This window comes from Streptopelia decaocto (genome assembly GCF_964273445.1).
Source record: "Streptopelia decaocto genome assembly, chromosome: 6".
NCBI lineage: Eukaryota > Metazoa > Chordata > Aves > Columbiformes > Columbidae > Streptopelia > Streptopelia decaocto.
The window spans coordinates 47,189,264-47,211,461 of NC_138660.1; the positions used below are offsets into that span (position 1 = coordinate 47,189,264).

The following is a 22,198-nucleotide window of genomic DNA, read 5'->3' on the forward strand; positions in this document are numbered from 1 at the left end:
TTCTAACCTCAGCTGCCTGCTGCATGGTGAGCAAAAGTCCCCCACTGCAGATCCCTAGAGCTGGACAAGTAATGGCAACTTCTGAAATTTCCATTCTGAAAGTCTTATGATTAGCGATTGAGCTATGAATAGCACATGGAGACGTTATTTCGTAGTCAATGTGGGAAGCTTATTAAGTTTAATTTAATAAATTATCTTCACAGTGACATTTAAGTAACATTCCCTGATGACAACTTAAAATTTTAAGAGTACAGATGTTTTGATTACTCAAAACTCATTTGTGAAAGAAAACATGTATTTTTAACTCTTCATAAAGCCTTTAAGTATTGTTTATAATTGGAAAAGGAAAAATGGCAGAAGAAAACATTCCTTGCCATAATTCAGTGTTACTGTTGCTTGTATGTTACATGTTTGTGTAGCTGAAATAGGTTAGAACAGTATCTGCTAAAGGTCAGAACCTGCTCTTCTGTGCTGGAACACTGCTCGAAACAAGTTATATGCTCTCCAGAGCCCAGAGATGATTTGGCTATTTTTAATAAACTTTTCTGCCAGTTCTTTGAATCATGTTCTACAAACACCTTGCTTTAACTTTACTTGCAATTACTGTGTTATTTGAAAGCATATCATATTGACCTTCGTTCTCTGAAAAAAAAAAAAGAGAGCAATGTATTATTTTGCATTTGCTAAACCTCATATGAGCTAATAGATACTCAATTTACACGCTTGCAGAGAAGTATTTTCAGGATACATTGTTGTTTAAAGTATAAATGGATCAGAAACTAGTTGCATAGAACTAGCTATTTAACAATTTACTTTAAAAAACAAAGGCAAAAGCAATCTCATTAAAAAAAAAGTTACTCTTTCAGAACTGAATGTGTGTGATGCTCTGAATAATGATGCCAGTATTTCATAATACTGCCACAGAGCTCAATTCTAGCATGTCCTGTCAGAGTTGTGCAATTTCACTGATTACAAAAGGATAACTAAGTCAAAGGAAAAGGTGCTTGCAAAAGTGACACTCTCTGAAATATCTTTTGTCACAGAAAAATAATATTTAAGCAAAGTTTTATTTTAGAAATGTAATCGGGTTTCTTTTGGTGGGAAAAAAAAAATGAAGGCACTTCAAAGCACTTTTCAATACTTGTTTTATGATTAAAATGCATGTTGCTGGGTTTTCCTCCCAATCAGCTTTTAAATCTGAAAGTCTCATACCATTTTAGCAAAGACAGAACTAATTGAGAAGATGATGATTATGAAGAGCAGACTGGTTTTGGCTGGAGCGTCTTACGTATTTTTCTTTATTGCTAACATCACAAAACAGGCAGAGGTCATAATCTACATAGAGCTGGTAGTAATCAGCTATACTTAATGAACCATTTACTCATGGATAAGCCAGTGAAAATATTGTTTATTTTCCAATCAGCAGATACATTTCCTGTGTTCTGCCAATTAGCAACAAACTACCCAAAACAGGTAACTTCAGAGTTAAAACACACCCAATTCAGGACTGAACCGTATACATTGTATATATGTGTGCATGTGTGTGTATATGTATGTATGTATATATTTGGATTCCCTTCACATTTTTGAGCAAATACAAATCAATATATAAATAAAAACTAGCTGGAAGGTTTTTTTTGGTTTGGTGAGGCTTTTTTTCATTAATTACACTCTGTTGCAAGAATTCAACATAGTACCTCACATTTACATCTAGTTTTCATTAAATCTGAGGTCAAGAAAAATCAGGAACAATTTCCTCATCAATACGTTCTAGATGTAAAGTTTTACTTTTTTAATGCTTCCATTTGTTTATTTACACAAAACTTTAATAAATCTTAGACTAATTCCTTCATTATCAAATTAATTTTCATTGTCACATTTTCAATCATTTTGAAATCACTCAAAACCCACTTCTTTACCAGCACATGAACAGAAGAAGGTGGTACCCCAAGCCTGCTACCTCTGAAGTCAATAGGAGAAAAGACAATGAAGTTTTACATATATTTTGTATTTTCTGTTAATATATAGGAAGCTGCACAATCATTCAATCTAGAGACAAAGCTTAAAAAAGAAAATTGGAAAAAAATAAAGAAGATGGGTCCAAGAGAAGAAAAATCATTTCATGCTATTATATTAGAATCAGCATGTTTTACTTATCATGTGTTCTGGGATATCTGCATTTCTATTAAACAGAAATGTAAAACTGTTCAGCTTTATGTAACTATTTTCATTGTATTACAGCCACGTTAGGAAAAATATGAGACACTGTTATTGAAGATGCAGCAATCGGTCTTTAAAGGAGAATATTATACACGTCTATGACAACACATGTGTACCATGATAGATGGTAGCTCCTCTGAGCACCAGTCACAGATGCTGACAAGACACTGCTTACATGTTTGTGTTAGCAGTTGACGTCAGCCACTCCCCAGCCAAGCCAATGATGTCCAGTCCTGTAGACAGCTGATTGAAAAAGCGAGGGTGACCTGGAAAGAGAATTGAGAGCAACTTAGAACAACTCCACCGGTGTCTTTCAGGTTTCAGTTTTAAATGTTCAACTATCCTGACAAAACCACAGTTTTACACTCACAACACACTTGCAGCAAAGTTTTCAAAGCAAGTTCATGTGGAGACCGTCAACCAACATTCGCAGATGTCTTGTTAGAAACTGGGAAAATAGCTTTGGAGGGAGCTCCTCTGCGGAATCATTAAAGTTTATATTAAAAAAGAGAACCTCAGAGCCGGCCGAGCCTGTGCAACACTCCGGAGCCTGTGCAAGGACTCAGAGCGGCCCATCTCCCGAGGCGGTTCCCGCCGCTTCCCCCCGCCCCCTCCTTGACAGCACCGTGGAAGTAGGGGGGCGTGGGCAGGGGCGATACTTGGCAGCAACAACCTGCAGGTGCTGGGGTCATTTGTATTTGAATGGAGAAAGAGAGAAAGGCTCGCCCGCTTGTCAGGAGGCGGCGGGCAGAGGGGAGGGGTACGGGGGAGCCTGCGCGGCCACAGAGCGTCGTGTCGCGGGGTTTCGGTGGGAAACGTCCCCTCGCGTCTGAGAGCCCCCCCAGGAGCCCGTCGGCATGGGCGTTTTCCCCATATGGTTTAAAAGCCGGGGTTCGCCTCACAAGCATAGGCTTTGCTATCAAACCGAAGTCGATCATAATCCTGTGTTTCAGCCCAACGTTTATAAGCAATAAGCCCCGCTATTGGGGATCTACTTTTCCAGCATGAAGAGATTAAATTCCTAACAAACGATGACGGACTTTGAGGTCAAGGTGTCATGATTTAGCCCTTATCTCTGCTCTCTTGGGAAAGGACGCGCAGACAACACGCTGGGGACAGCCCAGCCCGAGAGGGGGGGCCAGCGCTCGACGCCCGGAGGGACTCTGTCATGTCGCATTTAGCTCAACACAGGGAACATCAGCATCTTATGACATAAAGAAATAAATGTGATTCTGCTCCGAGCAATGTCAACGGGAACCTTTTTGGAGTGGTGCGCACACGCCCTGAAGAGGAGGCTGCCGCGGAAATCGGCGGAATAGGGAGGCGAAGCGGCTCAGGGCTGTAGCCCAAAGCTATCACCATGGCTTAGCTATTTGCTTTGCAAATGGGCATTTCTCTCCCTTGTCATACCACACAGTTTGGGAAGTTAATTTAAGAGACATTTCACTGGCCTCCTAAAGCTATTAGCAAGCCTTCGGACTCCTCAGGCTGAGCTGCAGATTCAGCCCCTCTGGCTTAAAAGGGAGCGTCACCTGGAGTGAGAGCGTGAGCCCTTGGAGCCCGGGAAGCCAGGGTGGGTGTCCTGGAGCGTCACACGGCCCGAGCAGCTCTTCTTTAAAGCTGCACCAAGCACTGCTTTGAACTGAGCTTGTGTCTGATCGGAGATCAGCATCTCAGCTCTCGGGGAAAGGTACTGCCGGTCCCGCAAAAGCTCCAAGGGAGGTTGGGGTGAGCGGAAGAGGGTGCTCGAAATCCCGGAGCAATCAAAAGCGGAATAACGGTGTAAGCACATCACCACAGTGACTTCTGCTTTGCTGTTGACCACCTGTTCAACAGCCCACGGGTCTGGGCTTGAAATACGCTTCCCTTTGAATAAAGGCACAAAATCAAAATATTCCTCTGGCATTCTTGAATAAATCAAACCACCACGTAAATGGGAAAAGACAGGAAGCTAACCACCACATTTGTTGTCAAGATTTTGTTCCTTGAATGTGCTGCGCTGGGTTTTCACAGCTGCACAACTAAACAGTGGAGAAAGCAGCGCCCCGTCCTTCAAGAGCCACTGCCCGCAGCTGCCCAGCCAGGGGCTGTCGGATGAAGAGCCCAGCCGACGCTGGCTGCTCGCCGGGCAGCGCTCTGCAGCGCTGGTGCAGGATTGGGGAGGGCAGGCACACTCCCTTATCGCTCTAGTTCCTGACCTGCTTGGGTACGGACAGCAAAAAGGGCTTATTGCCAGCCGAGCTTTCTGCTGATACAGATTCACAACGCTTCAGGCCAAACAGTCCGAATGAGCACAGTGTCTCCTCTGGAGCCTGGGTACGGTTCACCCAGTAAAAGTGATTATAAACGGGCATTTCTATCCGATTCAGAAGGACCTGGACAGGAAGGGCTCCTGGGTAATGGGCTGAAATCCACAGGGTTCCTTTATTGATGATTCCTAGGATTTCAGTCTCTTTTTCATTAAACGTCTGGTGAACATAAAGAAGAAAAACTGCAAATTCAGTGTCATTTATGCCCTCATTTACCTAATGATATTGCTCCCTGGAGATACAGACAGCTCGCATTTCATCAAGTGAAAGAGATTACGTCTTAAAAACTTGTTTCTGGGCTCCACAAACAGCATCGAACCTGCCCGCCAGGGACAGATGAAGCATCAATAACTGAAGTCTCTGAGCAGAGACATTTTCAGCGCCTGCAGACAGCCCTGGAGCGGAGCCTCCTGGGAGGCAGAGTCGAGGGTGTGGACTTACCTCTGTGGGATCAAGCCTGCTCACCTCACCGTGGACCAGAAAAAAAGCCCCCGGAGGGACTCTTCAAGTAGTGTGCGAGTACCTACCTGTCCTCACTCCATATTTCAGTGTGTCCCGGCAGTCCACCAGGATCTGCTCCAGAGACTCGGGGTTGTCTGAGAGCTCCAGGTTAAAGCCCTCCATGCCTTCCAAGAGCTGGTGTGGGTGGTGGAAGTCCAGCACTTTAGTAGATCTGTCAAACGTTTTCCTCACGTAGTTGAGAAGGATGTCCACGATCTCCAGCAGGAACTGCATGGTCTGCTCCTCGCCATTCTTGGCGGGCAGCAAATCTGTGGGGCAAACCAGCCGTCAGCGCCTGCTTTGGGAGCGAGAGGCGGAGATGAATCAGCCCCGGCCACCTGCAGCAACCCCCAGGACCCAGAAGCCGTGGTCCCGGCGCAGCCTTGCTGTGGCGGGGCAGGCGCCCAGTCCCGAGCCGCCCCGCTCGCTCCCCGGCGAGTGATACTCGCCGCTATCCCCGGGGGTCCCGGCCCCTCTCGCCCGGTGAGGAAGGGCGAGCCCAGGTCGCCCACGGAAACAGAGAGGGCACCTCCGAGGCACCCCGGCCAAGAGCACCCACCTCTAACGCCGTGGGGGGCACTCACCTCCCGGTGACCAAGAGCACCCCAAACCCGCACCTGCCTTTCTGCAAATCTTCCGTGCCCCCACCCCGTGACGGGATTGATTTCCCTTTCCCAGTCTCATTGTCAATGGCCCTGTACCAGCAACCACGAACCCTTTCATTGCTATTTTACTGAGGAGGAAATTAAAAAAAAAAATTGCTCTCCTCCCGGAGGCTGGATCTGGAGTCATCCCCGAAGTACCGCTGGAGCTGAGCTGCAGAGGATCAACCCCAAGTAAGTAAAATTGCATTTCGGGAAACTTGTACACATTGCCAGTGCGGTTCTCAGCAAACACACACACAGAACCGCCTTCAAAAACAACCAAGCAAAAGCACTGTCTGAACGTGGCTGCACTTCGATGGGAGGCGAGGTCAGACTAGTAAAGGACGTGCCCGAGCTGGAGCAAGCAGAAGCTATAAAGAGCATTTACCTCTGGCATACAAATTGGAGAAGTCTGTCTCGGTGCGCCGGAACCTGGATTCCTTCTCGCTGTTCTCGCATGCCAGCAGGTTCTTGGAGGACTGTCGTTCCTTCAGGGAGCTGACGATCCGGCCCTTGTCTTCCAAGCTGTTGGTCCTTTGCAGGAACCCTACATTGTTATTGCAAGGTGCACAGGTCAGAGTTTTCTCACTTGCCAACATGTTTAGAAATATCTAAAGCAGCTCTCTACACAATAGTTCAAAGTGGTGTTGGCTCTGGATCTGACTAATGGGGTCAGGAACAAGAGTATTTATGGGGATTATTTGCCTCCAGGAGGGAGAGCTCAAAATGCCATCAACTGCAAAAACCCAGTCATGCAAAAACTAAATTTTCGTCATTTAGTGCAGTGGTAAATTCTTATTAAGTCGATCAGACAGATTCCACTTCAGTAATCAGCCACTGGAAGAGAGTTCAGCATGAGTCAATGCTATTTCAGCCTGCAGGCGAAGTTTATGGACCCAGCAGACAGGGGCAATGATGTATGATTAAAATCAGGGCCACTTTTAGTTCTCCTCCTGGTGCTCTCACGCACAAAAGGCATGAGTACAAGCAGACATTCTGGAACAGCTGTCCTGAGAGCGCCAGAGCTCTAAAGACTCCGGTAGCATTCATCAACCCCACTTTCCTGTTATCAGTACGTACCGGCACGTGTCTAGGAGTTGCGGATTTTCCACCTGAAAAGATGCTTTGCTACTAACACTAATCACCTCCGGGGTCTCCAGGAACACCGCTCTCACCAGAGGCGCTGCCCTGGCGCCCAGGACCCGCTCACAACTGCTGTTGTTACCTGCAACGGCATTAATAAATCCCCTAACCGCAAGAATTAACGGCAGTGGGCATCACGCAGGGCCCGTGGCGAGTAATGAGACCCATCTACTTTAACAAGGCTGGAGGAACAATTAATTTCCAGGATTTTATCCATTAAATCCATGTCCGCTAAAACAAGCAAAGTGTTGGGTTTGTCGTTATTAACAAAAACATCGGATTTTGACCTCCCAGGCTGCAGCGAGGAGATGGTATGGCAGCGTCAGCCTCCTTTTTCCTTTCTTTCTTTCCTTTTAAAACAAGTAACAATTGAAACCAAGGCTCGTCGCGGCTGGGGATGTCCGCCAGAGAGGAGGACTTTGCAGGGAGGAACACCAACGCTGTAACTTGCTCACCCACGTCCCTCGACGTCGCTTCCCTTCAGTGCCCTCAGCTTTCCGTCCATGCGTCCACGCTCTCTGGAGCCCCGCCGGCGAACCGGGACGACGGGTTCCTCCTGCCGGGCCCCCCGCAGCATGAGCAGGACCAGGGGGCTACAGTCCCTGTCCTGCAGCCCCTTCTGCATCAGTCGGACACCCAAACGAGCCTCCAAGAGGGTTGTTGGCAGACAGGTTTGTCAAGCCCATACTTTCAGTGAACACTTCACGTTTTGCCTTTTAATACTGATCTTCTACTCATTATTTTCTTTCTATGATGCTTTTAGGAATACAAGTTATACGAGAAAGAAAAAAAAAAACTACTTAAGGGAAATCCTCTTTGTGCACAAGTCAAGAGTAGCTGTCCAGGATCGATAACTGATTTTTTTCCTGCTTTTAACTGTCCTTGCAGCCATCACCAGCTCCTCCAACAGCTAGGTGCTATTCGCCTGCTCAGTAGGTGGAGCAGCGGATACCAAAGCAGGGACAGTCTAGACTGAACCCCGCAGCGGTCGTCTTTCCCCAGGTCCTGTGGCTTCGATTTGCTTTATTTTTCCACTCGTCCTTCTTCTAGGCTCTCGGTGGCGATGCTCAGTGGAAGAGTTACGTGAGAAGAAACGTCTGTAAGAACGGCAGCGCTTCGCCGGGAGCCGTGCTCCCCGCCGCACAACTGCCGCTCTTCTCGGTGTGCAGACACACGTCCCTCGGAGGCTCCGGTGGGAAAGAGGGGGCAGCGAATTAATAACCAAGAAAGGCTGCAATTGCCTCCCGTTCGGCTGGCATCGGGCTCAGCGAGGCCGAGGCTTCGCTGAAGTGTCTGTCCTAACCAGAGCCGAGCCAGGGCGGCGGCGGTGACAGCACACCGGGGACACGAAGCTCAGTCCTTGCTCAAACGAGTTCGCGACGGTTCTTCCCTGCGGGGGCTCCCTGGCCCCGTTATTATGCTTGGAAGCCGGCAGCGGGGAACAGCTGGGGCTCGGAGCGGCTTCGCCCGGGGCCTGTCAGCGAGGTGCCCGCAGGGCTGCACTGCCGCGCGTCGGGCGGCTCGAGGGCGGAGATGAAAAAACCAAAACGGCAGGAACTTGCTGCCGCCCGGCATCAGGTCATCCGGCTGTAGACAACGTGTCATTCGCCCAGGTCATGACAGCATCTCACGGACCTGGAGCAACCGGTGCGCGGGAAGCCCGCTGCTTTGGAGCAGCCGGACCCTCTTGCTCTCCGAGCTCTCCTCCCGGGAGGGAGGGGGACAGTCCTCAGCGCCGACCCGCGTTCCGGGCTGCCGGGAAGCGCAGCACCCTGGCTTCGACGGCTCCTTCCACGCCCGGGGGAAGTGCATGATCACAGTAAACCTTTCGTCTGTATCCTACTTTAAAAGTAAGGTCGGTGTAGGAAAGATGCAGTAAGTAGCGGTGCATGAAACAGCGTCTGCGCTGCTTCTCCTGTAGCAGCGGAGAGCGCAGCCTTTCCCAGCAGCAGCAGCTCCTTCCCGCAGGTGCTCCACTGACAGGTGTTTTCGTTGATGCACTTTAAAAGACCGAGTTTTTAAAAGACGAATAAGACCAGACTGGCGAGGACCCTTTGTCCGCAACGTGACTACAAGTCCATCGTTATTTCACAACAGGCCACGCACAAGGCAGTCGTGTGAACGTACCTCGGCCTCGCCGCCCTGCAGGGACCTCATCTTCCGAGGCAGAGACATCCCGGCCGTGTCCCAGCCCAAGCCGTGGCCGTCGGTCAGTGCCCGAGCTGGCGGCTCCAGGAGATGCTGGTTCCCTCCATGGCCGGGGGATTCAGCACCGCCTACGTGACTTGGCAACATAAATCTCTCTGACTCCGGAGACCAGCTGAGTTTCTAACTTAAATGTCTGCTGTGGAAATCGCAGTCTCCCGCGTTGCTCGCTGGGCTGGGAATCATCAGCTGGCTGGGGCCCGGACACACTTGAGCTATTTCACCATGTTGAGTATTTCCACTGGTGCCAAGGAAATGTTATCAGGATCGTTCCCAGCAACTATAATAAGTGCCGAGGTGGGAGTGAAAGGTGTAGCATGCCACTCCAGACACAAGGGAAAATCTTCCCATACTTTGCCCGCCGTGACAGTTCATTAAACAGATTTTTTTTTTCTTTTTTTTTTTTTTTTTTGGTGGATGTGGGTAGAGACGAAGAGCACGGGGGTGTGGCAGCGGCAGGGCTCTTTTCATGCGGTGGCTTTCAACCAGAAGGGAAAGAAACTAATCCTTAAATCGGTTAGTTGTTCGAGAAGAAATTACATACGCATTCGATACTTAATTACTGAAAATGTCAAACACATAATATACTGCACAGGTGGAAGAAACGACTCATTGTTCAAGATCTGCCTTCTCTCTGAGCTCCACCCTTATTTAAAGTTTTCATTCTAAATCAATCGATATCTGTGGGAGACAGGGAAAGAACAATTCCGAGCCGCCTGTTTTACTACATAGCTTTGTGACTACATAATATTTAGGGTCCAGAATGACGTCTTATGAAGGGTAAGGAGGAGCGGATATCATCTGTAATAGCCAAACGTCAACTTGTTTAGCATGTTTAATTAGGATTCTTGGCAACCTTAATACCTCACATATTTACAAAGGCAGCCTTCCCTCTCTGTCTTTGTGAAGGTGATAGATTCAAGTGGGAGGGCTTATACGAGCAAAAACAGTGGTCGCGATCGAATCCGATTATTGTGAATCACCGCCACTTTTCGGGGTATATTTTTCGTGTAAAACAGAAAAAAAGCCAGAAAAGGAAAACCGAGCACCAAACCCGAGCCAAAAATACAACGGCCCTGCTTGTTTTGAACTCCCTTCACAAAGCCTCTACTATACTCTTCTCAACCCCAAAATGGTGGGATATTGCATTTTCAGTGCATTTGATCGCATTGAGAAAAGCAGCGCTGTCCCTCTGTAACCCCGGTAGTCTAGCAACACGGAACAAGCCTAACGGTGCGTTACTTTATCAGTTCTGCTTGCCGGGCTAAATTAAAATGATGATGAAAAAGCCCATCGCTCCAGCCACTGAAGGGGCTGGTAGGGAAACGCTCCATTAAACCCAGATCAGGAGCTATTTATAGAACTAAGCGACTACTCGTTAATGTCGCCTGCGGGTACCAATGAAACCTCTAATAGACACAGGGCTAAACATTCGTACCCTGATTCTTTTTCAGTCCAAACTTCCAGGTAACAAAATACTTAACTAATGAGCTTTGACCAGGCAAGTAGGGCAAGAAGTTTAAATATATCCTTGTTTTGAAAAAAGGCCCGTTTCTCCCACGAAATAATTTCCCATCCCCTGAGGAAAAAACAAACAAAAAAAAAAAACCAAAAAAAAAAAACCAAAACAGAGGTAGCTGGGGAAAATGGGAGATAATTTTAATTCACAAGGGGCACGGGCTAAGCAGAACGACTCTCGCCATCAGAAAATTAAGATTTCATTGTTTGTCTCCGAAAGCGAAGGCCCTATTGAGAAACCTGGAGAAGGAAGACAGCTTGTTATCTGCAAATGAATCTCTTGCTATAACGTTGTGATCTGATTGTGCATTTGTTTCCCTTCTTGCATTTCATGTGCCTGCGCCCTGACTGGCTGCCAGCGCTATCTTACCAGCCCAGCAAGCTGACGAATTGCTCTTTAATAAGGCTCTCGTTAATCTTTTTCCCCCAGGAGATCCGTATTTTCCAGTCAGATAAGGTTGAAAAATTTCAGACAGCGAGAGACGGCCAAACTCTCCGCTCGTTCCTCGCCGCCGGCCTCCCCGGCGGGCGCTGCGCTCCCCTGACGGGGGGCGGCCGGCGCCTGCACACCCCGGTTTATGTCAGGAGGGGCGGCATGGACCGCAACCGTCCCTCCCGCGGCGGACAAGGCCTCTGCCGACGCAAATCGAAGGGAGGGCACCGCGGCCGGTAGCAGCGGCGAGCCGGAGCGCGGAGACGCCGTACGGCCGGCAGGGGGCGCCCAAGGCCGCGGTCCGGGGCGAGGGGCTCGGTCGGCGCTGCCCCCGGAGGTGGTGGGACCTGCCGCGGGACTGCCCCGGGCCCCGGCGGAGGTTACGCGCGCCGCGAAGAGTGGGTGCGTTTGGGGTCGTACGGCGAGGAACGGGGGGACTTACCGCATATCTTCAGCCCGATCTTCCTGGTGCACCCGTGAGCCACGCCGCACCACGAGTCGTAAGCTAGAAGAGAGGGCAGAGTCGTTCCCTTGGGGTGGCAGATCTCCCCGGCCGCCCTGCCGCCCCCTCGGTCCCCTGCACAGCCCCCCGCGGGTGGCGCCGCAGCGTGCCGGGCGCGGGGCAGCTGAGGCTCGGGTGACAGCGAGGTGACAAGCTGGCCCAGCCAAGCGGAGGAGAGGGAAAGGCACCTGGGACCCGAACATCTAATAATTCACTGGCGGGGCTCCAGGGAAGTGGGACCTTAAAATAAAGTGGCATGAAATGGGGGTCACATAAGAGATCAGGAATTAATTGGGTGAAAAATAGTATTTGACTAGATGATTGGACTTGCGTGACTAAGCCTCGGCCGGACTGGCGAGTCGCCGACGGTCGCACTAGGGACGCCCCCGGCCCGGCCACCCCCGCAACACCCCTGTGCGCCGCGGCCCCCTGCATAGCGGCCCTCCATCCTCCGGCCCTGCACGCGTGAGGAAACATCTCCGAGAGACTCCTAAGCAGGGGCAGCGTCGGAGGCGCGACCGCACCGACGGAGGGGACAGGCTCCTTCCCAGTCCCGGTGAGCCGCGGCTCTGCCACGCCCCGGTCGGCTCCACTGAACCTTGGGGCGGCGGGGAATGAAAGCCGGGACTGAGGTGGAGGGGGAGTCGGCTTCTGCCCAGGGCACAGCCGAGCCTCTGAGGCCCCTCGTCCGCGGCCCCGGGGAAGGAGAAGCAGCGAAGGCGCCCCGGCGCTCCCGGCCGAGCGGAGGAGCTGTCTCGGCGGGGACGCTGCCTGTGTTTGCAGGCGGGGAGCCCCGGGCGGGCAGGGCGGGCTGCTGCTGTCAGAGGTTATCTCAATTTTAGCCGCGCTGCCAGTTAATTCGATTTCTGCGTGTGACACCTCAGCCGAAGGCAGCAGTGTCTGTCACTCCTGCCTAGAACAAGACCCGGTGCTACCTTTTTCCCCCTCCCCCGTTCCTTCCAGTTGCAGAATAATGAAAATAATGACTCCGATGCTCGTGCCTCGTAGCCCTTTCAGGATAAAAGCTATTCCCCACTTTGCTGTGCCTGACAACCTTTCATTTCTTACTGTTGCCCGCTCTTTGTCTCTGGTGCTTTATAGCATCGAGACACTTTTTTATTTATTTTCGGTAGGCGACAGTCTGAATTGCCTGGCAGGGCTATAAACTGATTCTCTATCCACCTGCAGCAGCCTCAGCTTCCCACTCACACCTCAATAACTCAAGGCGAATTTAGAGCAATTAGGAATACAAGGCTTTGAAAAGCTACAATTAGCATCCAAATTTCCCTTGATTACAGGCTTCAGCGTAGGCTGAAAGGAAGCTGCAGCATTAGCATTTATAAAATGTAAGCGGGGGGAACACCCACTTTAAGCCACTGGTGTAACTTCGCCCTTTAATCGATTCATTTTCTCTACACCCGTTTCAACAACCCGTTTTTTGTTTTGTTTTGTTTTTTTTTTTTTGCCATCTGGGGGTTTAAGTTTATTGTCTAAACACCTCAAATGTGGCTGTAAGACAAAGGCAGCGCTGGCCGCTGAGGTGGGCTTTTCCTCCCAGCGTTTTATTCACCACAGACCCACCTCTCCCTCTCCCACTAGAATATGGTTTCTTTGTGTAGAGCACTTTCCGCACCTTGCTTAACGGCGCGGAACAGGGCTTCACGGATTTATGGTTTTGTTTCAAAATTGATCTTTCCAACCCTAGGTGGAGAAAGCCTCCAAAATACTTTCAACGAGGAAAATATTAAAACCTACTTGTGGGTCGTAAATTAGTTGGGGTGGGGTCCGGAGCGTCGTTGGAGGACGAGGGAGCGGAGGCAGCCATCCCTTTAGTAAAGCCCCAGTCCTCAGAGCCTGGGTTTCTTCCGATATTCCTCTGGGGGGTAGGCAGGAAGGAATTTGCTGGAAGGAAGAAAAGGCGGCTTTAGGAGTCTGGTCTCCAGGAGAACCGCACGGGAGTCCCGTCAAGAGGCCGGCAGTTTGCAGCCCGGCGTGAGGCGCGCAGGTCCCGGGGCGGCGGCAGGACGGGCAGGGGCCGGGCGGGCAGGAGCCGGCCGAGCCGGGGCCGCGGGGCTGGGCGCAAGCGGCGCGCCTGGAAAATGCCTCGACAGGCTGAAGAGCGAAATCGTCCCTTCGCTGGATGCCGAGGCGCTGCCCCCCGTGCCTGAATGATGGATTTAGCAGAGCATGAAGTCTATCGCAATTATATCGGTGGCCGCTGAGGAGGGCAATTATGTGGTTCGCGTTAAAGGGAAACCATCGTGCAAAGCGGGCTTCGAAATTATCAGCCCAACCGACCTACAATCCCAAACAGAGCCCGTTTCTGTGTGTTATCATTCGATCCCCAAACACACGCCAGGCTACGCATTCAGGAAAGACTAACAGGCAAACCCTCGCCATCACAGAGGTGCATTTTGCCCAGGTCGAATGACAGGCGCCACATACATGTGTATTTGCACACACATGTTTCAGCAAATCGGGACCAGTACGTGCTCCAGCACTCTCTTGTGCCTGCGCTCGCTTTAGCGGCACAAATGGCAGGAGAAGAGATGTCTGTCTGGGGGAAGGAAGGTGCTGGACCAGCCATCGCTCCTCGCCAGATGTTCAGCTCCTTCCTGGGTGACACGGCGCTCCGAAAACCGATACAAGGTTGCTGGTCGAGAATTGCCGGGTCAGTGCCCTGCTCGTCTCTTTGTCCCCACGGTCACCTGCGATTTATTTTATTTCACTTGTAAAGAAAAAGAAGGTCACGGTAACGAACGAACGTTTTCTTTGTTAGCGGCTTTTTTTAAAATCGGTAGCTACCGATTCATTTGCACTGCTGGGCGGATTTACGCCCGCGTGTAAAAGCAACGGATCAATGATTTCATTCGAAAACAGGCATTTCACTGCTTTTAAGGGGAAAAAGAAAACAACCATAAAGCAGAAGAGATTCTCTAGACAATGCCTGGAAGTGAAGTAACAGGTTAACACAATGTCCAAGGCGCTGGCTGTGTCAAAATACCCGTTATCCCTCTATAGGTGCGACAGCGATCAAAATCGATTTTAGGATTAAAAAAAGGCAGCTTCAGATGCTGAAAGAGGTTCCTAAAGGTTTCAAAAATAAAATACGGTTTAGGGCAGACTTACCGATGGGGCGAGTGGACCACTCTTGCTGCCGGACTCCAGGCAGGCAGGGCGACTCCAGCCTGAGAGCGACCTGCCGCTTATAAACTCCGCCAGAAACGACGTCGGAATACCAATCGCGCCGCGGAATTTAATGCGAGATGACCTTTTTTTCCAGAAGTGCTCGGATTTGCTTTTTTAAAAGCGTGAATCGCCGGTTGATCTGCTTCGACGCAGGCATGAGTCACAGGACTGCCGCCACCCCCTCCGCGCAGCTCCGCACGGGGGCTGGGGACCGCCGGGGCGGCCGGCTGGGGCGGGGAGGGCCGGCCCACCCAGCCCCGGTTGCCGCCGCCGGTGCGCTTCGCCCCGAGGTGTCGGGGCTGGCTCCCGAGGCGGCTGGGGCTGCCCAGCAGCGGCGGGGCCGGCAACACAGACAGGGGTTTCTGCTTTGCGAGTTGAGTCCCTTGTGCGGGCGACGCTGGAGGCTTTCCCTAGATCACGCTGGCCTGACCCGAGGTGGCCGGCTGCGCTAACACGCGGCAGAGCACCGCACACAGCAGCGCGCGGGCAGAGCCGACCGGGCCGAACACCCTCTCGCACCGTCCCTGCGACCTCGGCACTGCCCCACGCAGGCTGCGGGCCACGAGTGCGTCCAGCGAGGTTCGTGTTAAAAGTAGCTTAGCAAAACCACGTCCGGTCGCTGTGCTGAGGTTCGGTGTGCCCGGCGGGCTCAGTTCGCTGTCCCCGCCACCAGCGGGGACCACCAGCGCCCTCCACCCCGCTCTCCGGCAGAGGGTGGCAGAGGCACAGGCACCGCCGCGCTTTGTGTCTTCCCGGCCACAGGGAAACACCTGGATTTCTGTGACTTGCCCTCAGTGTTGCTGTTAGATTACGAGTTCATATCAGACATCCTTTTTCTAAAACGAGACATATTAAGACAACATTTTTTTTTTTTTGTACCACCAACAAACCCACATCCGTGTTTCTTCACCCCACACCCCAAACATCGCAAACACTTTGCTGTGGTGAGCGTGGTGTTACATTTCGGCATGTCGTGGTAGCTACGCAGATGCCTAAACCAAACCCTTCTCACAAAGGTAGCACGTAAGGCCCTGGGAGGAACCTGCAATGAGACGGGAGGAGGGGAAACCGATTGAGCCAGAGATTTTAACCGGCTGCAGGGGCTGCCGGCCAGCACAACGATAGGAGGGACATGTCCTTGGACTCGAGGGAAGAGCAAAAACTTACAAGCCCATTTTGGAAAGGAGATCGGCCTACTGACAGCATTAAATACCCAAGACGATTGATTTGCCATGCATGCCTACTGTCTAGGAACCAGACACGTAACAAAAACATCGACAGCTCAAAAGCTAGCTTTTAAACAGATCTCCAAAGCAATTAGCAGCCCTAGCTGGCACGACCTTTTCCCATCTATTCCCCGCTATCCTTTTAAAGGTATTTTCAATCAATCGGACAAAATATTTGCCCAGTGCAGAGCGTGAGAAATAATAATATAACTGTAGCTAATTGTATTTTTAAACGTAAACAAACATTCATATGAAATCGTGACAAGATTGAAGTGCAAAGAGTCAACGAAAGATCACGCAAAGATCTAAGCAATCAGTCGCTGCAGTGTGCCACCCGGTTGGGTCTGTGCCTGGCAGACACACTGAGTGTGCACTCATTCTTTCCCTTTTGACCTTCCAGAAATGCCTGTGCCCGGAGTAAATAGAAATGTTTTAACCTAGATATTTATGCCCTCGGAGAAGCCGAGGCCCAGCACGGGAAGGAGCCAGACAATGAAGATCAGCGGGCTTCCCGCGGCACGCTGGAAATAAGAGTCGTTCCGGCACTCCGACGCCCCTGGCCCCGCTCAGCACCGCGGACAGTTCCCGCCCCCCACAGCCCCGCCCCGGCCGCCCGCCGAGCGCGCTGTCGGGCAAGGTCAGCGGCAGGGCCCGGCGGGGCGGAGGGGGCAGCAGCCCCGCACCAGCCCGGGCGGGTGTGCAACCCCGCTCTCTCCTGGACGGGCAGGAATATGTCGAAGCCGGACCCCACCGAGCCTGGCACCGCTCCCCCGGCCCTCCAGATGGCGCTGTATCTCAGCCCAGAGCCTCCGCAAGGGCCGGCTTGCACAGAGCCCGGCTTGCACAGAGCCCGGCTTGCACAGAGCCCGCCCGGGAGCGGCTGCGGCTGCTCGGAGCCTCTGTTGACGGAGGTCTCCTTCTCCTGGCCCTGGCAGCGACAGGAGAAGCAGGAGGAAGCAAATCCTGCGGCTTCGCGGGTCCACCCCCCTCGCTCCCCCTGTGCGGCTGTGCACCACCCAAGGACACGCTTGATAACTCGTTTGCAACAGACACCCTTAAAACTCCGACCTAAACCCAAACCACTCCAGCTCTGGAGGCTTCATTCACTACCTGCCACACCAAGACCTTTGACCAACAGCCTTGCCAGTTGTACGTGCACAGGCGGGGCCACCCGGAGAAGTGAGAGTTCAGTGAGAGTTCCTAGCCTTCCTCTCCAGCTGTGCTGCCCGAGCTCTCTGCTCAGCCTCTTTGCTGTTCTCTTTGTCCGTGGGTCAGCCCGCTTTCTGTGCCTATTGCTCGAGCGTACTGTAAGCACAGGTTAGAGGATCTCTTCGCAGGCTGAAGCCCCATAAGATGTGGCTTTTGCTTTGAACCCAGACGTTTACCAATGTGAAACATGCAGGAAAAAACACTGACCCACAGTATCAGCAAGGCAGCAGGATGCAGGTGTATAGTTCCCTTAGCTGAAGCTTGTAACCAGCACATCAGTTAGAACTCACTTAAAGAAGCCAGACCATGGGGTATCTTAAGTTCACCTCCATCCACTAACTGGATATGCTAAAATATGAATCTTGAGTACCCCGGGTGGGCACAGGAACGAAAGTGATACAATAAACATCTTTGGCAACAAAGACCAGTCAATGATTATACAGTATTTGTAACTGTGGGCATATAAAAATGAGTGTTGAGCAGAGGAAGATTGTGCTAGGAGCTGCATACAACATTTTAAGAGACAGGAGCACCTTCTGCCTACACTGTAAGGAGTTCATAATATAACTACAAGTAAATGGAAAAGCAAATAGGGGAAAGGCACTGTGCCATATTTTTTCTTGTTGCTTCATAGTCTGAACTATAGTCATGTTATACATGCAATTATCTGCAGGAGGGGAAGTAAATTTGCCTTCTGGTGATTATTATCATTGCCATCTTTACCTCCAGGAGAGTTATCTCTCTGTTGCCTTTTAATTTGCATTTTGTTCAGCTTCTGAATATTCTAGTTGTTTGGGCCCAGGCATGCTCTTTCCCTGAAAATGTATACTATAGTATGTATACTGTACATCTGTGATGTTCCTGAAATTGTGGTTTTGTATTTTTATCTTTGCAGCGTGTGATTCTTCTTGTTTTTCTTTTTTTTTTTTTCCTTTAAATCACACAGTTATAATAATTTGTAATCTAGTATGTTATTACGAAATATTAATTGTATCAGGTACCTGTTTCTTGTCCCACCATTTCTGGTACACAATTATGTCTCATTTACCTGTATCTTTGACAGAACAGCATAATTTAAATGGCAAATTTCCTTAACTCTTGACAAAGAAAAAATGGAAAACTGTTCAAAACTAAGTATATCAGAACTTTCCTGGCTATCATCTGCAGTGCTAAAAATATAAACTACTATATAGCTGGGGGAAAAAAAAAAAAAAAAAAAAAAAAAAAAAAAAGAACGTGTCAAGAAAAAATAACATTTACTCTAATTATTTGACCCTGTCCAGAAAATTCTACAAATGGAAATTCAGTGAAGACTATGGATTTATACTCCTATTCTACAGATAACTTTTGCTGTTTTATGGCTCTTGATAAAAATGTATGAAGGTAAGCGCTACGTTTGCTTTGGGTTTTATGATCAGTCACTGATGTACCCCACTGCCCCATATTTAAGGATCATGTCCATCACTCAGATTTCAAAGACAGCTCAAGATGAGCTGCCAGCTAGAACATCTGGCACTGCTGTGATGAAGGGCATTTAGAAAAACTTAATCCAAAGTACATTGTTTTACATACTTTGTGGCTTCTTGTTTCAGGGTGTCCCCTTCCTGATCCATGCTGACACATGTTGCTGTCCATTTTTATCTGGTTCATCTGAAAAATATCCCAAAGAACAGCCCACATCCTGAAACAACAGCAGCAGCAAATCCCAACTCCCAATATCCCCAAGTAAACATGGAAGTAAGCAAAGAACCCCATTTACTTCCAAACTGTAACACAATAAAAGCCAACACAAAACCTTATTTATCTAGACGGATCAAATAAAACTACTTAAGCTGGAGAACTGTGATTTTAGCACCAAAAAATGCTAACAATAGTGATAGTGCACCCATCTAGTCTCTTTCAGTTTTAGGGAATTGCAATTGTTTGCCTTGTGTTTGAAATAAATTTTATTTCCCACCTCCCCCAATAATTCTGTAGAGCCAAGACAGCTAATGCTTGGATTTTCCCCTTGTGATATGTTGTTACAATTGTTATGTCTCACTGAGTTATATCTTTTTATCCCATAGGAGGGCATCAGTTTACAATGAGAACATTCAGTAATTTTAGTAATGCTGCTGCAGGAGATAATGCAGTTTGGCTCTCCAATCTCAGAATGAATTTGGAGAGCTGGAGTCTGGGAATTTTTAATACATGATTTATTTAAATTAAGCATATTTCATAAAGAATCATCAGAAAACAAGAAACATGGGCTTTTCTGCTACTTTTGAAAACACTTCTAAAATAATAACTCAGTCTCAGGTATAGGCTTTCCTAGGCCTCAGAAATTTTCAGGATCATTATAACTCTGAGCTTAACTCGGCTTTTAAAATTATTTTTCTTTTTCCTCTTTTCTCTGTGGTGGGTAAATCAGGTTTTGCCTTGATGAGTTCTACTATTTCACTAGTACTGATGACTAATCAGAGTGAAATGATGGTCTTCTGCAGCACCATACTGGAAATCCTTCACTCTTTTTGTATGTTTTTAGCTGCAATATTACAGAAATCAAAATAAAAAACTTTCCCTGATTGAAATTAAAGTGGTTTAATCAGAAAACCAATACCTAAATTTTGCAACAAGGTGCAAACATAGCACACAAATACAATCAGGATGATATAAACAGCTACAGAAATGGACAGTTGGCACACTGTACTCTCAGAACTCAGATACCAAGTGTGTCCACCAGAGAATACAGATGGGCAGGTAAGAAAAAACTGATTGATCTCTGGTGGACTGAGTAGTTCGTATTCCCTAACCTAAGCAGATTTCATTAGCACTCTCACAATAAACAGGTTCCTGTTTTGAGGTAATGGAGGAGTGCATGAGCTTTAAATGAAGTCATCAGCTGTTACACTTGCATTTCTTTTCAGTATTAGTATGGAAGATTATGAAAGCATAGAGGGGCAATTTTAAGGAAAAAACACTTCTCCCAGATGAAGAGACTGATCAAGAGGTGATTCAAACTGAAGACATTGGCTCCCAGGCAGAAAAGTCAGATTAGAATTTTCATGTTACAGACATATATTCAGATCTACTTACGTAATAAATTCCTGTTCTCTACTTTGGCCCTTCAAAAATTCTCCGCAAGCCCACATTTACCTGACTTGTCTTGCTGGCATTTTGATAGCTGCACCAGAAGAAGATGACCACAGGAAAATGCAAAGCTGCTGTCATCTGGAGGGTTGTTAGCAACTCAGCACTAGAAAAAGAGACACAATGTAGTCATGCTATCTTTAACAGGTCATATTCAGCCACGCAAAAGTTTTTTGAAGTTTATGCACATCAGATAAAGAGCAGCACTGCTCTGAACAATGAATCAAGCATAACCTCCCTCTTTATAATCTTAAGGGACACTTAATGTTTGCCAGGGTTTAAAGGAAATGTCTGGGAAGGGATTCAAGAGAGCACTGGATAGTGCTATGGTCTCTGACAGGCCTGTTCTCTACAGGATAGGTAACAAGGCTACCTGCACTCCTCTCTGACTACAATGAGAGAACACCAACCTGGGACTTCACTCCTCAGCATTCTTCTACCAGTCATCTTTTCAAAGATTAATAATCTCTTTAAACAGAAGTCTAAACTAAACTACACTGATGCTAAACGGAGCTAACAAAAATTCTGTAAGATTTGACAGATAGCCAGGTTCATGCTATCTGTGCCATACAGAAAAGTTTAAAGTCGGACATGTAGTTCCACTGGCTTCTTCCTTCAGAGAAAATTCTGTACAAAGGCTTTGGGGATCTAAAGGCTGCAAAAAGACCAACACATAGCTCTTCTGGGTTGTAAAAGAGTCTAGAATCTCCCCCTCTGGTATCTGAAATGTCAAACCTGGAATGTGGCTTGTGTATTAGCATCAATCAGCCTTCAACACCTTCAGAGATTAATGCATCTAGAGGCAGGCTACACTAATGCTTACTAGAGGCAGGCTACATAAAGAGTTGCAACAGATTGCAGTCTGAAGTAAGAAAGACCAGCATAACGGCATTCTGGTTACTGTTTTGTAACATGTTAAGGAAATTACTGTATTTATTTCCAAGTGAATAGGCTCTTCCTCAAGATCCATACAGCATGGAATCCAGGTTACTGAAGGATAACTGCCAAGAGGTATAAGAAATTCTTGTTTGAGTAAAGGCATTACAGATTGACCTGCAACTTTAAAATGTTTGTTGGTAAACAACCAGTTTGAAAGTGCAAATTTTAAACCAAAAAGCCCCGCAAAAGATGCAAAGTATGCAAAGAAGCTATTCGACCAGTTTTAATCACTCAAAAGATCAAGAAACAAGTGTTTAGTAACGGGGTTTAAAAAGCCCACATTCAGCAGAGGGTGAAAACTAGTTTTATGTTTTACAGTTATAAATACAACTTCTGTCATTAGACATAAAAAATGAGATCCAAGATATTTAATTAAATACTTCAATTCCTTAAAAAGGTAGGTAAAGACAAACTAGTTTTAGAAGAAGTCTGCTTCCCAGACAGTTTTGAGAAGCCCTGAAAAGTAGCATTAAAAGCCTTCAACACTTTCAGTTGAAGAGGTAAAAATCCCTTTACTATGCTTTGCATATTCAGTTTTAGTTACTCAGAATAATATCTACCATTTTCAGAGTCACTAGGCTGATCCTCTTTACAGGTTCCTAGTTTTGATTAACCAGATAGAATTAGTTTCAGTAAAACTTTGGAGCCCTTCAGAGACCCTCCATATTAGTCCCTTTGTCTTCACTCCTGCTTTTCTGTCCAGTTCACCAGTAATAGTATGTTAGCTTCTCCCAATCTCATTTATAGACACTGTATGAAGATAACAAAATAGCTACGGCACTCATTCAAACTTTACAGCACTTTGAGCACTCCACATTGCCAGAGGGCCACTTTCTGAGTTCTGTGACATGTACTTTGTTTTTTAAATAAGCATGGGACTGTGAAAGCAGATGACATGCCCATTTTGAAAATAATTTGAAAAAACCACCACCATTGTCCTTCTCTTTCACTTTGCAGTAATTCTCTACAAGAAACATGAAAAACAAGAATATGCTGGTAATGACAGAGACTCCAGGAATGACCTTTAGATG

The 22,198-nt window shown here is 48.3% G+C and overlaps 1 protein-coding gene across 1 annotated transcript in view; it reads right to left on the bottom strand.

Moving 5' to 3' along the window:
- The window catches only part of GAD1 (glutamate decarboxylase 1), a gene marked incomplete at its 5' end in the record, with an annotated part of 30,525 nt that extends 17,225 nt beyond the window's left edge, over positions 1-13,300 (bottom strand). The window contains 5 exons of the mRNA XM_082056656.1: positions 2,396-2,486; positions 5,057-5,299; positions 6,063-6,221; positions 11,416-11,478; positions 13,231-13,300. Of these exons, the coding sequence (XP_081912782.1) occupies positions 2,396-2,486; positions 5,057-5,299; positions 6,063-6,221; positions 11,416-11,478; positions 13,231-13,300 (626 nt within the window). The remainder of the gene's footprint in view (positions 1-2,395; positions 2,487-5,056; positions 5,300-6,062; positions 6,222-11,415; positions 11,479-13,230) is intronic.
- Positions 13,301-22,198: the final 8,898 nt, after the last annotated feature.